The 13950-nt window shown below is 54.7% G+C and overlaps 1 protein-coding gene across 2 annotated transcripts in view; it reads right to left on the reverse strand.

Annotated features, from left to right (window-relative positions):
* TMEM44 (transmembrane protein 44) overlaps positions 1–7228 on the reverse strand; it is a 32445-nt gene extending 25217 nt beyond the window's left edge. For both annotated transcript variants that reach the window (XM_026496251.4, XM_026496235.4), the window contains exons 1-5: positions 6869–7228; positions 4280–4406; positions 2396–2489; positions 1129–1295; positions 851–937 (exon numbers count right to left, since the gene is read on the reverse strand). In XM_026496251.4, the coding sequence (XP_026352036.2) occupies positions 851–937; positions 1129–1295; positions 2396–2489; positions 4280–4406; positions 6869–7011 (618 nt within the window). In that variant the 5' untranslated portion in view covers positions 7012–7228. The remainder of the gene's footprint in view (positions 1–850; positions 938–1128; positions 1296–2395; positions 2490–4279; positions 4407–6868) is intronic.
* Between the last annotated feature and the right edge of the window lie 6722 nt (positions 7229–13950).

Genomic DNA, 13950 nt, shown 5'->3' on the forward strand with positions numbered 1-13950 from the left:
TTTCTATTGTCCCAAGTTTATGATCCTTTCGTACGGCAGCCCCAGGGAACTAACACAGCCAGGCACTGCACCAGCCCCTCTGAAGGCCTTCGAGCCCCGCGTCCCAGGGGCTCCCCATGCTCCCCTTCCTTGATCTGGAGGCGGCACGCAGGGGCTCTCCTGCCTCGATGGCTTTTCCTGCAGGCTCCCGTGTTCCCTCACCTCTGCCTCCCCCAGCCTCACCTTCCCTTTGGAGTCAGCCTGAGGCATCCCTGGCACCCCCCACCTGGCAGGGTGACGTTTGCACCCTCACTCATTTGACTAGTGTGGGAGCTTTCTCTCCCTCTTCTGAAACCCCAAACATCTGATTCTTGGAGCATTAAAATATCCTGCTTTGCATTTCCGTGTCTTTCCATGAGACTCTGAGCTTCCCAAGGGCAAGCACAGCATCTCAAGTCGTGGCTGCGTCCCCTACCGCACCGGCCAACACGGGGCTTCCCTGAGCCTAGATGCCTGGAAATTTCTGCGGTGAGAAGCCCGGCAGCCACGTGACGCTCTCCTCTGAAACCTTCTCATTTCCTAACGGCACGCTCATTGACTGAACCCCAGTGCTTCTACGTGCGAGCCTGCTTTTCTCTGCTATGGAGAGAACACAATGGGCTGTCCCGTGAGGGGCTCTAGAAGGCCTCACACGCTCCCCAGGGTGGGCTGCCCAGCGCTTGCACATGCGCAAATGCACACACACACCCCTACATGCGTGATATACACGTGACACAACACTCCGCCCCAGGACCTGGAGCTTGGAGGGTGCTCCCAGGGGCCCTAAGACCCGCCACGGGGACCCACAGTCCCAGCCCCGACCCAGCCTCACGATTCTGGAGAGCGGGGGGATCCGGGAAGCCCAGGAGCCAAAGGCAGCGATGCCACCCAGCAGGTAGCCGAGGATCTCAGTGTTGTCCTGCGGGAAGAGGTGACACACTCAGCGCCCTGAGGGGACAGCCCACACATCCCACACCCAGCCTTTCCAATGTTAGTAGTTTCCTCCCAACAACGGCAAGCCCCAACCCTACCCCTACCCAGGGCACTTGCTGGGACCATGAGGAGGGAAGGGACACGCACACCCCCACGCCCTCCTGGGCTCAGCCTCACCTGCAGCAGGCTTTCCAGCAGCCTCCGCTGGGGCCCTCGGATGGGGCCCGAAGCCCTGGGGACGGCGGCCCAGAGAGCCCAGCCTGGCCCCAGGCTCAGCGGCAGGGCCAGAGCAAATACACTGGCCCTGAGCCGCCGCCTCCTCTTCCTCTTCCGGGAGCCCCGACCTGCAACACACAGCAAAATGCCACAGGCTCCTGGGATCTAGAACTCGATGGAGAGCGACATGCAAAAACCAGCTGTCGACCCGGCCCTGATGCCAGAACGGCTTCCCAAGCTCTGCTACAGGCCAGGTCCTCCCCACCCGTCAAGGCCCCATGGCTGTGCCTCCTCTTTGCAGAAGTCCTTCCTCCCCACCACCCCATCCATCCACCCTCCCGACCGGTGCTCTTCTCCTTCCTCGGCCTTCTCAGAGCGTTTTATGTTTCACGGGTATCTGTGCACAGAGTTGCCTCTGTGAGACTGAGCCCCCGAGGGCAGGCACCACGCCTGCAGCTTCGTAGTCTCCGCAGAGCCCAGCACAGAGCGGAGCCGGCCCGGCCTGGGGGAACACACCAATGTGTTTCCGCCGGGGCCCGAAACTGTGAGCCAGAAAGGAGCACGGTCTTGGAAGTCTCTTTGAAATAGAAGACAGCTAGTCCTCCGAAAATTCTAGTAAGAACATGTCTCCTCTGGGCGGTGCTGAGCAGCGGGGCACGTCTTACCTTACCCCACAGACGCAAGCACTCTCTTTTTGGACATGGGTCCGGGCACGCTGCTGCCCCTTCTCAGGAAGGCCCAGTCCCACAGAGGCAGGGTGACCCAACCCAGCTCAGTGACTTCCAGTCCCCGCTCTGCCTGAGGTGGCCCAGGCCCATTCCTGGCATCCATTTCCGGAAGTTACGGGGTTTGTTTGTCCATCCTAGACTTGCACACTGAGATATCACTGTTCCTCCCCACAGCCATGTACCACCCAACCTCCTGGCCTTTGCTCATCCTGATCGGTTCACCTGGAGAACCCTTCCCTGCGGTCCGCATTCCAGGGTCCCATCCATCCTTCCCTGACACCTGCAGGCCCCGCCTTCCCTCTGGCTGAGCACGGTGTGCGTGTGCCATCTCACTAGTAGCACCCAGGACTCTTTAGGGCCCTGCCTCTCTTCTCTGGCCGGGGTCAGGGAGCTCATTCCTTTGCACCCGCCAGGGGCCCGGCTCAGGCACAGGGAGCCGGCACTGAGCGCGCGGATGAGACTGGACGAACGCGCACAGGAACAGAGGACCACACACTCACCCAAATGAGCCTTCAGTTGGCAGCCGCAGATGGGGAAGAGGATGAAGACAAAGTTCACCAAGTCAACGACTGCTAGGTAGGCACCTGTGAAAACCTGGGAGCAAAGGAGATAGAGTCTTGGTGTCGGAACGTTCTCCGGTGACCACAGCCCCTCTCATCCTGGGTCTCCTCTCCCGCTATGTGCTCCCAGCGAAGTCACCTACCGCCCCCAGGAGAGGGGGGTTATCAACTCCCTTTGACTGACGAGGAGGCAGGGCGTTGAATGACCGATCCCTTAGGCAGAGGCCCATCAGCAGAGCCAGCCCTCCACTTCCCACTCCACACTCCTCCCAGTACTGGGTCAGCCTCTGCTGTGTGACTTTGGTCCAACCACTGACCTCCTCTGGGCCTCAGTTTCCTCCTCTGTGAAACAGGGATAGCAACAGTGCCTCCCTCAATGCTAAGCAGGTGGCACGAACATGGAAAGTACTTAGACCGGCACCTGGCGGAACGGACAAGCTCCTACCTACCGATGCACCAGCTACCAGGCCAGTCGGTTAAGTGTCTGACTCTTGATTTCAGCTCAGGTCCTGAACTCAGGGTCCTGAGATCAAGTCCCAAGTGGGGCTCCATGCTCAGTGTGGAGTCTGCTTGGGATTCTTTCCCTCTTCCTCTCCCTTTACCCTGTCCCCCACCCCCACCCCCAGCTCATGCACACACTCTGTCTCAAAAAAAAAATAAAATCCTAAAGAAAAAAAAAAAGCAGACTCTGGAGTTTGAATCCTGGCACTGTTGCTTACTGGACCTTATAAAATTTATTCAACCTCTAGGCCTGAGTGTCCACATGTATAAAACAGGGATAAGAAGAGAGCCTAGGTCATAAGATAATTCGAGGATTAAATGAATTCATATGAGACAAGCCCTCAGTGCCAAGAACATACTGAAGTACTTATTTATTTTTAAAGATTTTAGTTATTTGAGAGAGAGAGAACACGAGTGAGAAGCAGACTCCCCACTGCGCAGGGAGCCAGACTTGGGGCTTGATCCTAGGACCGAGACCATGACCGGAGCAGAAGGCAGACGCTTAACAGGCTGAGCCCCCCAGGCGGCCCCATAGTGAGGTATTTGATAAACATGAGCTATGATTACTGGGATAACACTGTATTCCACCAGCTAATGAGAATGGGCACCCAAAATGAAAGGTGGGTTGTCTGTGAGACAATACTATTCAAAGCAGGGTCTAGAATTCTCCCGGTGTGTGTCACAGCCACTAGGCTGCCTTCTGTCGTGTCCACCTGGATGGGCACCAGCCCCATGAGGTGCCCCTGCGGGGCATATGCCCTTGGGGTAGGCCCCTTCTACACAGGATTGAGGGCCTACACCTTGGGAAAGCCTGACACTGTTTCTCACTTGCCCCAAAGCCTGCATTACCACTTGGGAAAGCATTCAGCCAGCCCTGGGGAGCCGGGGCTGGGCTCCAGGCTCTAAAACCAATCACCACAACCATCACTATTTCCTGCTGTTTGAAGTGATGGGGATAAGGTAGTGAATACAAATTCCCGCCCCTGGGGAGCTGGCCCTCTAGCAGGAGTTAACATACCCTAAGCAACAAGCATAAGAAGTAAGGAAAATAGATGGGGTATCAGGGGCTCAGCTATGGGAAAGGTCTGCAGCCCCTACGATGGACGTAGAGCATAGGTTCACACGGGTGCTCAGGGGAGGCCTCACCATGCAGCTGATCTCTGGGCAAAGCCTCGAAGGAGATGAGCAGGGAGTCATGCGGCTATCAGGGCAGGAGCAGGGGCGGGGCAGAAGGACCGACAAGGGCACAGGCGAGAGGCGAACCCGCACCTCGACGGTGAAGGAACAAGACAGAAGCCACTGCCACCTGTGGGCCCGACTCACCTGGATAGTGAGCTGTCTGGCCAGAATGGCCCCGATGGTGTCACACAGGCTGGTCAGGAGGCAGCAGGCAGCACACAGCGCTGACTGGTCCCGTCCGGATTTCTTTGCACATCTCAGATAGAGAAGCCTGTGGTGACAGACAGGGGTGTAGGTGGGTATGGACAGAACACGGGAGCCATGAGTGGGTTCCCGAAGCAGGTGTCTGAAAAGGGCAATTGTGACTTTGTGTCCCTGTGAAGCACTCTCTCCCCCGGAGATTCAGCAGGTGTTTTTGAACTTGGTTTACAGATGGGAAAATCAAGGATCAAAGACTGCAGCACGAGCCCATGGCAGGAGCCAGACCTGCCTCTCTAATGAAGAGGAATTTCTTTCCTCCTACAAATCAGGCCAACTCAAGTTCATGACCTACCACTCAGTGCTGACAAACTAGCTGTCAGGTTTGATTATTGAAAGGAAACATGCAGGTTATAAAAGTAATTGCCTAAATTAAAAAGGCAACTTGTTTTTTTCAAATTCACGTGAAATCCTTCAAAGCCATACGTGCAGGGGGGTGGCCTGGCCTCCGCCAGCCCTTGCCCAAATTAAGCATGTTCTTTACACACATAGAGAGCAAAACTGCTCAAAGATGCCATGGCACTTTGGGCTGACCTCTCCCTAGAGGCCCCCACTGCTGTCTTCTCTCCCTTACTCCCCTTTTCCTGCCCTGCCCCACTCCCCAGGAACAAGCACAGAAAGGCACAACAGGCTAGAAGGGGTCATAGATGTCTCAGAAACACTTGATCGGATCTCAGAAACACTTTGTTCTAGATGTTTCTGTGCTACATTTGATGGAGAAACTGAGGCACCGTTGCCGCTCTTGTTTCATTTCCTTCAACCACAAGGTGGTACTCACTCCACATCATTAGGACTGTTTGGCTGGTTCTGAGGGCCCGCCCCAGGGAACAATGGAGAAGGAGGAGGAGGGAAGGCTGCTGTGTTCTCAGACATTTCCTGATCTACCCGAGGAAGCCCCAAGCTCACAGTGAGAACAGAAACCTTTCATCTGGGCCCCGGGCTCCTGACACCAATTTGAAGCCGAAGAGCAAAGACTAGAGACTCTCTGGACTCGGATTAGAAATAGTTGATTTCAACCGTCGAGTTGGAGAGCCGAGAAAAGTGAGGCCTGTGGTGACCAGGTGAGTTCATGGCGGACCCTCTGGCTTCGCATGTGGAGGGGATCCCGGGCTGACCCTACCCCGGGCCACACACAGCTCGGAGGACATACATTCCCCAAAGACAAGAGGGGGCTCAGGGAGGGCGAAGTTCTGAAAACAAATGGGTGTCCAGGCCTGAGGCGGGCTGAAGAGGCAGAGCCTCTGCTCTCAGACTGGCTGGCTGGGCTTTCTCGGGGGAGTTACCTAACCTCTCCCAACTCGAGTTTCCCGGTCAGGAAATGTCTAATAACGCAGGTAGAGTGACCCCTTAGTGTCCACTGGACAGTTTCGTCCTCACAAGTCTGCCCCTTTCTGTAAGGGTCTGGGGGTTCGGTTGTTTCCATTCATTCGGGCAAGTTAGTTAACCTGTCAGAACCTCCAGCTTCCTCATGAATAAATGGGAGTAATAACGGTCTCTCCCTCATGGGGCTGTGGCAGGGATGAAATGAGTTAATAAATACAACACTGGGCCCACACTAAATGTTCTACAGGTCTTTTTATTCGCGTTCCGGTGACTAGGTGGGGGGGCGGTGACTGGGTAGGGAGGTGGCCAAATCTCTGCAGCAATGTCACACGAGGGAGTGGAATGCCTACCAAGGGCCTAAGAGGAGCTGATGCCAGCCTCCCTTGGGGTGCTGGTCCTTTCTTCTATGCCAGGGAACACCTGGGTGGTACCAGCTTGGGACAGGGTGGCAGAAGACCTGGGAGGCCATCTTTAGCCAGACTTCAGCCGGCTTAGAACCCAGGTTAGGGTGACCACCTGGCCAACTGGCTCCAGGTGCTGGACAGGGCAAAGGCTGTGGCCAGAGTCAGATCATCGCCAGACCCCCTTGCAGATCAGAGGGCCTTGGGTAAAGGGAGGCCAGAAACACCGAGAGCCTTGTCCTCGGTCCTTGCCTTCTGCCAAAGGTTGGTGGCCGGGCGGGAGCAATAGTAAGGATGTTTAATGAACTCAGCCTAAGAGCTTTACGGGGACTAACTCGTTTAATCCTACCATCCGACCCGCGAGTTATCCTCCCATCTGGGTGAGGGACATGAGGCTCAGAGGTTTTGCAGCTTGCCCAGCTCACAGCGCCAGGCGGCAGGGAGAGGCTGACAATGGCACTCAGGACTCGCGGCCGCCGTCCCGGGCCCCACGCACTGCGCCGCCCAGCCTCCTCCTGCTGGCCCCCAGCCAGCCTCCCCGCGCGCGGAATCCGGAAAGAAGTCCTGTCCGACTTCAGCCCGCCCCGCAGCCGAAGGCTCCTTTCGATCCCGGGCTGCCTCCCGCCTCCTCCCTCTCTGCCCCCTTCCTTCCAGGTTTCCAGGTGGAAGTCGGCGGGGGGTGGTGGCGCCCCGCGCCCCCCGCGGCAGACCCGGCCCCCGCCCTCGCGCCGCCCGCTCGCGTCCCCATTACAGCGTGTGGGCGGCGATCCAGCAGGAGGAGGCGCAGATCCACAGGCCGAAGGAGATGCAGACGCGGTGGCGGGCGAAGCAGCGGTCCAGGTAGTCCCAGTCCCAGAGCGCGGGCGCGGGCGCGGGGCTGGCCGCCTCCCCCATGGCTCTCCGGCTCCGCCCGGCCCGCGCCCCAGCCTCCCGCGTGGCCGGGCCCGGGCGCCGCCTCCCCGCGCCGCCGCCCCGCGCCCCCTTCCCCCGGCCCGGTGACCCCGCGGCGGCGGCGACAGAGGGCACGGCCGCGGTCCTGAGACGGGCGCTGGCAGCGGCGGCTGCGCGAGGGAAAAGTTTCCGCGACCGCTCGGCTCCCCACCCGGCGCGCTATTGTCGGGGGTCGGCGGGCCGGAGGCCGCCCCCCAGCGGCGGGAGCCGGCAGCGGCCTGGGCACAAAGGCTGCGGCCCCCGCCCCCCGACAGCCACGGTGGCGAAGCTCCCCGACCCCTTGCCGTCACCGCCCCCCCACCCCCGACCTGGCGGCCAGAGCCGAATCCCGGGACCCCCCGCGGGTCACGGTGAGGCACTTTGTCCGCTCATTAATGCACCCCATTTTCTGAGCCGTACAATACACCTACTTCACGCCTGGCGCAGCTCTTGGGTGCTGGGGATCCCGGGGGTGAGCGGAGGGTCTGATCCTTCCGAGGGTACAAAAGAAAGGGTGCGGTGGGAGGCCAGGCAGGAGGACACAACCCCCCCAACCCCCCCATCCTCACATCTTGTCTCACTCCCTTGTCGGAAGCCGTCAGCGACACCCCCACCCCCACGCAGTCGCCCAAGCCAGACTTCCAGAAGTCACCCTAGAAGGTGCCCCAGCGAGCGGAGGCGGCCGGTGGTCTTGGCCATCATGTTGTCCCATCCAGCCACATTGCCACACAAGGCTGGTACACAGAGCTGTTCTTGAAAACAAGCTATTATCATTTCAAAATTTCCTTGTTGATTTTAGTAAGTTTGCTTAAAGGAGGTAACGTCTCATTTTGGTTTTTTCATTTTTAAAAATAGCAGCTTTATGGAGATCTCATTGTTATGCCATAAAATTCACCCTGTTAAAGTGTTCAATTCAGTGGTTGTTCGTGTATCCAGAGTTGTGCCACTGCCATCACTATCTCATTTTGCAACATTGTCATCACTTGCCAAGGAGCCAGTACTCATTAGCAATTACTTTCCCCTCCAGGCTCGCAGCCTTAGGCAACCACAAATCTACCTGCTGTGGCTACAGATTTGTCTGTTCTGGAAATTCTGTCTGTTTATCTATCTATCTATCATCTATCTATCTATTTATTTTAGATTTTATTTATTTATTTGTGAGAGAGAAAGAGTGCACAAGGAGGGGAAGCGGCAGGCAGAGGGAGATGCAGGCTGATGCGCGGGGCTCGATCCCAGGACCCTGAGATCAATACCTGAGCCAAAGGCAGACACTTAACCGACTGAGCCACCCAGGCGGTCCTGTTCTGGACATTCTTTTTTTTTTTTTTTTTAAAGATTTTATTTATTCATTCGACAGAGAGAGAGAGACAGCCAGTGAGAGAGGGAACACAAGCAGGGGGAGTGGGAGAGGAAGAAGCAGGCTCATAGCGGAAGAGCCTGATGTGGGGCTCGATCCCATAACGCTGGGATCACGCCCTGAGCCGAAGGCAGACGCTTAACCGCTGTGCCACCCAGGCGCCCCTGTTCTGGACATTCTAAAGGCAGTTCCACCCAATAGGTGAGCTTTGTGTGACTTACTTCTTCACACTCAACATAATGTTTTTACAGTCGATCCATGCTGTAACGTGTGTCAGAACTTCCTTTCTTTTTATGGCTGAATAATATTCTATCGTGTGGATGTATCACATTTTATTTATCCATTCATCAGTTGACAGACACTCAGGTTGTTTGCTCGTTTTGGTTATTATGAACAATGCTGCTGTGAACATTTATGTAAAGGTTTTGTGTGGACAGAGGTTTTCAGTTCTCTTGGGCATGTTGCTAGGAGTCGAATTGCTGGGGCTCCTGGTAATTATGTGTAAGGTTTTGCGGAACTGCCAGACTGTTTTCCAAAGTGGCTACATTATTTTACAGATCCATTTATATTTAAAGTTATGCCCACTCACAGGAGAAATGAAACACTATTTGTCAGACATTGTCAGGCTAGGAGCTGAGGCCAGGTTTTTTTTGTTGTTGTTTTTAAAGATCTTATTTTATTTATTTGAGATGGAGAGAGTTCGAGAGAAAGCACGATCAGGGGGAGGGGCAAAGGGATAGGGAGAATCAGACTCCACACTGGACAGGGAGCTCGACATGGGGCTCAATTCCGGGACCCTGAGATCATGACCTGTGCCGAAGACAGACACTTAACTCACTGGCCACCCAGGCGCCTCTGAGGACACATTTTTGAGAAAAATAGAAAAGTCCCTACGTTCATGGAGCTTACAGTCCGGTAGGAGAGAGAGACATTAAAAAAACAATAGAACAAGCAAAGGTAAAATGAAGATATGTTATTCAACAGAAGGGGCCAAAATTAAAATATAGAAATGATTAAGATAAAGTGATACAAAGTGAATACCAGCTAAGGAGGATTAAAAGGTTAAATTAAAAGGAAAAATATAGGGGCGCCTGGGTGGCTCAGTCGGTTAAGAGTCTGCCTTCAGCTCAGGTCATGATCCCGGGGTCCTGGGATCGAGTCCCACGTTGGGCTCCCTGCACCACGGGGAGTCTGCTTCTCCTTCTCCCTCTGCAGCTCCCTCTGCTCATGCTCTCTCTCTCTCACTCTCTCTCAAATAAAATCTCTAAAAAAACTAAAAGGAAAAAATACAGTAGCCAAGTTTCTCATAGAGTATAAACAAATAGCCACAGTCTACAGTCTTCTGGTGCACCTGTCATACTGACGTGTGATTGCCTGGATCCCGGGCTCCTCTGGTGACATGGCCTACCTACTGTTCCCACAAGAGAATCCATTCCACGAACTAGCTCGCTAAAATGAGGACACAGCCTGCCTGTGTCCCATCACCCTCTCACAGGGCTCCCGTAAGGCAGGGCTTCCTTAAGCTCTGCTTTGTTGAGGCTTGAAGAGACCAGAACTTAATTTGACTGCTTCTTATTCGGACTTCCCTGTCCCTCAGGCTCAGTAAAGCCCTCGGAGGCTGGGGCCCAGTTGAAGAAACTGCTTCATTCCTCCCCACCCCACCCTGGACCAGGTTTGCACACCTCAGCCATTCTTCCTTAGAGTGCTTGGTTCTCAGCCTTTTCTGTGAACTCTTGGGGAATTTGGAGAAAACATCATCCCTAAAAAAACTCCGAGCATGTGTGCACACCCACGCAGTTGTGCACAGGAGCTTAAGGAATTTGTGGAAGTCCTCAAACGCAGTGTGGATTTCATGCAGGATAAGACCCCAGACTAAAACCTCGTCGTTTAAGAGGTTGAGTCCGGAGTCCCCTCCCAAAGCACTGGGGTGGTGTGGTGCGTAGACGGGGGAGTGGGGATCCCCGAGCCGGCCTGCCAGAAAGCAGCCCTGCTGAATCCAGTGCTCTGGGCAGGTGCGCTTGGAATCCGCACGGGTTCATTCCCTGCGGCCGCTCTAACGGATGCGCTCAGCGGCTTAACGTAACAGACATGCGTTCCCTCCCGGTTCTGAAGGCGGGTTCACGGGACCACGATCAAGCGGACTCTAGAAGGGGAATTGCTTCATCCAGCGTCTGGAGGCTGCCAGCGCTCCTTGCTTGCGGCCTCATCACTTCACTCCGACTCTGTCTGCGCTCACATTGCGCTCTCGTCTTCGGCCTGTGTCACACCTCCCTGTGTCTCTTTCCTATAAAGGCTGCATTTGTGACCTGCTCACATCACCCACGTTACTCTCCTCGTCTCAAGATCCTTAACCGAATCACGTCTGCGGACTCTTTTCCCACATCAGGTGACACTGACAGGTTCAGGGTTTAGGATCTGGTATTTTGGGGGGCCATTCTTCAGCCTACGGCACTGCCATCCCAAGCTTCCTGTGAGATTCTTATGAGAAATGTGGGCCAGTGGAGATGACCCTCGGTGGGGCGGACGGGTTGTGGGGAGCTCTTGCCTGTCCCTGGACACGCTGGCTCACAGGAACATGCAGTGGGAGGAACTGGGCTTTGGAGCCTCCTGAAGCGGTCTCCCCAGCCCCGGCCGCGCTGTGTCCTGATCCTGTAGGGGCACAAGCCCCTGGGCCTGCACTCCTCAGCTAGGGCACCCCTCAGAGCGGGATGAGGGCCATCTCTCTGCCAGGCTGTGAGCGTCTTCAGCCAGGGCTGTCTAGTTCCTGTCTGTGTCCCCAGCACCCGACTCAGTCCCTAGCACATCAGAAGGAAAACAGTTACTGAGCGAATGAATGGGTTTTTTAAAAAAGATTTATTTATCTATTTTAGAGAGAGGGAGCTCGAGTGGGAGGGGCAGAGAGAGGGAGAGAGTCTCAAGCAGACTCCCCAGTGAGTGTGTAGCCCAGTTTGGGGCTCGATCCTAGGACTCCAACATCATGACCTCAGCTGAAGGCAGAAGCTTAACCGACCTCACAAGCCCCCAGGCGCCCCGGACTGAAGGGATTTTTAAACAGGCCATACAGATGTGACACGTACTTTAGTGAGAGCCTGTTGCTGATGGTTTGGCGCCCTACCATCGTGCGTGTGGGTGTGTTGGGAGAGCTTTTAAGAAATCCACGAGCGGGGCTTTCGAGAATAAGCTTGCTTTTGCACTAAGTGTGGCAGGAGCAAAAGCCAAAGCCCCGCTGTGGTGGGAGGGGCAGGCCCGCGGACACCCGCAAATCACAGAGGTCCTGCCACGAGGGAGGAGACAGGCGGGAGAGGGCAGGCCCGCCACCCAGTGTTCGGGGACCCGGGACTTCATCTGGTCGGGAACATTTAGGTTATCTAGGCTAACCCACGCCCTCCCTGCTGTGAGGACCCCTCCCAAATTCTGCCAGGACCTTCCAGAGCGCTTTTCACAGGGTCGGCCCTCAGGAAGTGAATCAGTGCCTTTACCAGGCTCCTCCAAGGCCCGGCAGCTGCCCTGCCCAGAAGCTAAAGCTAATGTTTCTTTGGCCACGGTCCCGAGTTTACCGAAAGGAAAAGCTAACAAGAGGACCGTCACACAGGTCCTCCCTCCGAGGCTCAGAGGCATTTCCTGTTGGCAGGGGCACTGGGCCCACAGGCATTGTCCTGGACAAGGAAGGGCTGCGGCAGCCCGGACCGGCCTGCAGGAGCTGGCAGCCAGGCGCCGCTGGAAGGCCCAGCCCCCCGGGGGACAGGCTGGCAGCTCGGCCGCTCTCCCTCCCGAGGACATGCTGCCTCCTGCCAGAATAGACAAATCACTTCTCAGAGGATGCATTTTGAAATAATGGCATTTCCAAATCTGCAGCTGTTGCACTGTGGACATGCAGGCGTGTCATGACAGAAGCAGGTGGTAGGACTGGTGGGGTCCTGGGTTCTACTTAAAACTCTATCAACTCACTGTTTGGCCTTGTCGAAAGTGTTGCTTTTTGTTCCCCAAGTTTTTCAGACCATCCTATTGCTGAAAGTCCCTTACACCTCTCTTCTCGGAAGCTAGGCGAGGGCTAATGGAGCTCAGATGTTGACACATCATGTCAAGGAAAGCCGTACATTTTTTTTTTTTAAGTAATCTCTACCCCCAATGTAGGGCTCGAACTCCCGACACCAAGAAGTCGCATGCTCTACGGACTGAGCCAGCCAGGTGCCCCAGGTTACTCACCTTTTAAAGAGCCAACTAAATAGAATTCAGTACTTGAATATTTGCAACTCTTAGTTACCTACGTTAGAAGTAGCCAAGATGTACAAATTATAAATACGAAATCCACCCCTTTCTTCCCCCACTCTCCTGGAAAAAATTCTCACCATTCTGACCTCTGATTGTTCGGTCAGGCAAGAGTTAAAAGTCGTTACTATTAGCGGTTACCTTCTGAAGCTGTTCACTAGTCACATTTTTAGTGCCTCATAGTCACATTTGGCTCTAGTTACCTATAGGATGGCACAGAAGATTCTAGAACATTTATTTCCATTGTAGCCAGAAAGCTCTATTTGAGGACCCTCTATTACAACATCTATGGCAGCACTATTTAAAAAAATCAAAACCCGGGGCGCCTGGGTGGCGTAGTCGCTAAGCGTCTGCCTTCGGCTCAGGGCGTGATCCCTGCGTTCTGGGATCGAGCCCCGCATCAGGCTCCTCCACTGGGAGCCTGCTTCTTCCTCTCCCACTCCTCCTGCTTGTGTTCCCTCTCTTGCTGGCTGTCTCTCTCTGTCAAATAAACAAATAAAATCTTTAAAAAAAAAATACAGGATTACAAATTCTGTGAAAATATCTAAAAAAATCAAACCCCTCTGGAGATTACCGATGTGTCGGTGCAGGTTCACTGGTAACGGATGCACTACCGTGGTGTGGGGTGTCGAGCGTGGGGGAGGCTGTGCACGTGTGGGGACTGACGGATATGCGAACTCTCTGTCCTTCCTGCTTAATACTGTTGCGAACCAAACACGGTTCCAGAAAATAAAGTTAATTAAAAATTTAAAAAACCACAAACCTGCAAATACATCCACATGTCCATCAATAGAACCATGGACTACCCGACAGCAGTGACAATGATTTATTATTTATCATACGTAGGACTGTATCTCACGATGTTGAATTAAAGAAGTCAGACCCCTGAGTACACACTGTAGCGTGTGTCCGTATCCTACGAAATCTGCCAAAAAGCTCAGAGTAGTGGTTACCCTCGGGCAGGTCACTTGGGGCTGAAAGCACGAAATGCTGAGCCTTCTGTGTCAGTCACGGTGCTGGTTGCATCAGTGTGCTGCTTGTGAGAAGTCGGGTCTCTACACTCTCACGACTGTGCGCTTCCGTATACATATTACACTTCAATACGACATTGAAAAGATGTATTCAGAGTCTACTGTGTAGACGGTGTACCGGGCACTTTTCACTCGCATAATGCCTTTCACTTTCAGATGGCTCAGAGCTGTTTTCCCTTCAGATCAGAGTCTTTGGAAAGCAAAACCTTTCCTTTCTGCGGGGCCCTCTCTTCGCCCTCAACTGGT

Source organism: Ursus arctos, unplaced genomic scaffold (genome assembly GCF_023065955.2).
Source record: "Ursus arctos isolate Adak ecotype North America unplaced genomic scaffold, UrsArc2.0 scaffold_4, whole genome shotgun sequence".
Taxonomy (NCBI): domain Eukaryota; kingdom Metazoa; phylum Chordata; class Mammalia; order Carnivora; family Ursidae; genus Ursus; species Ursus arctos.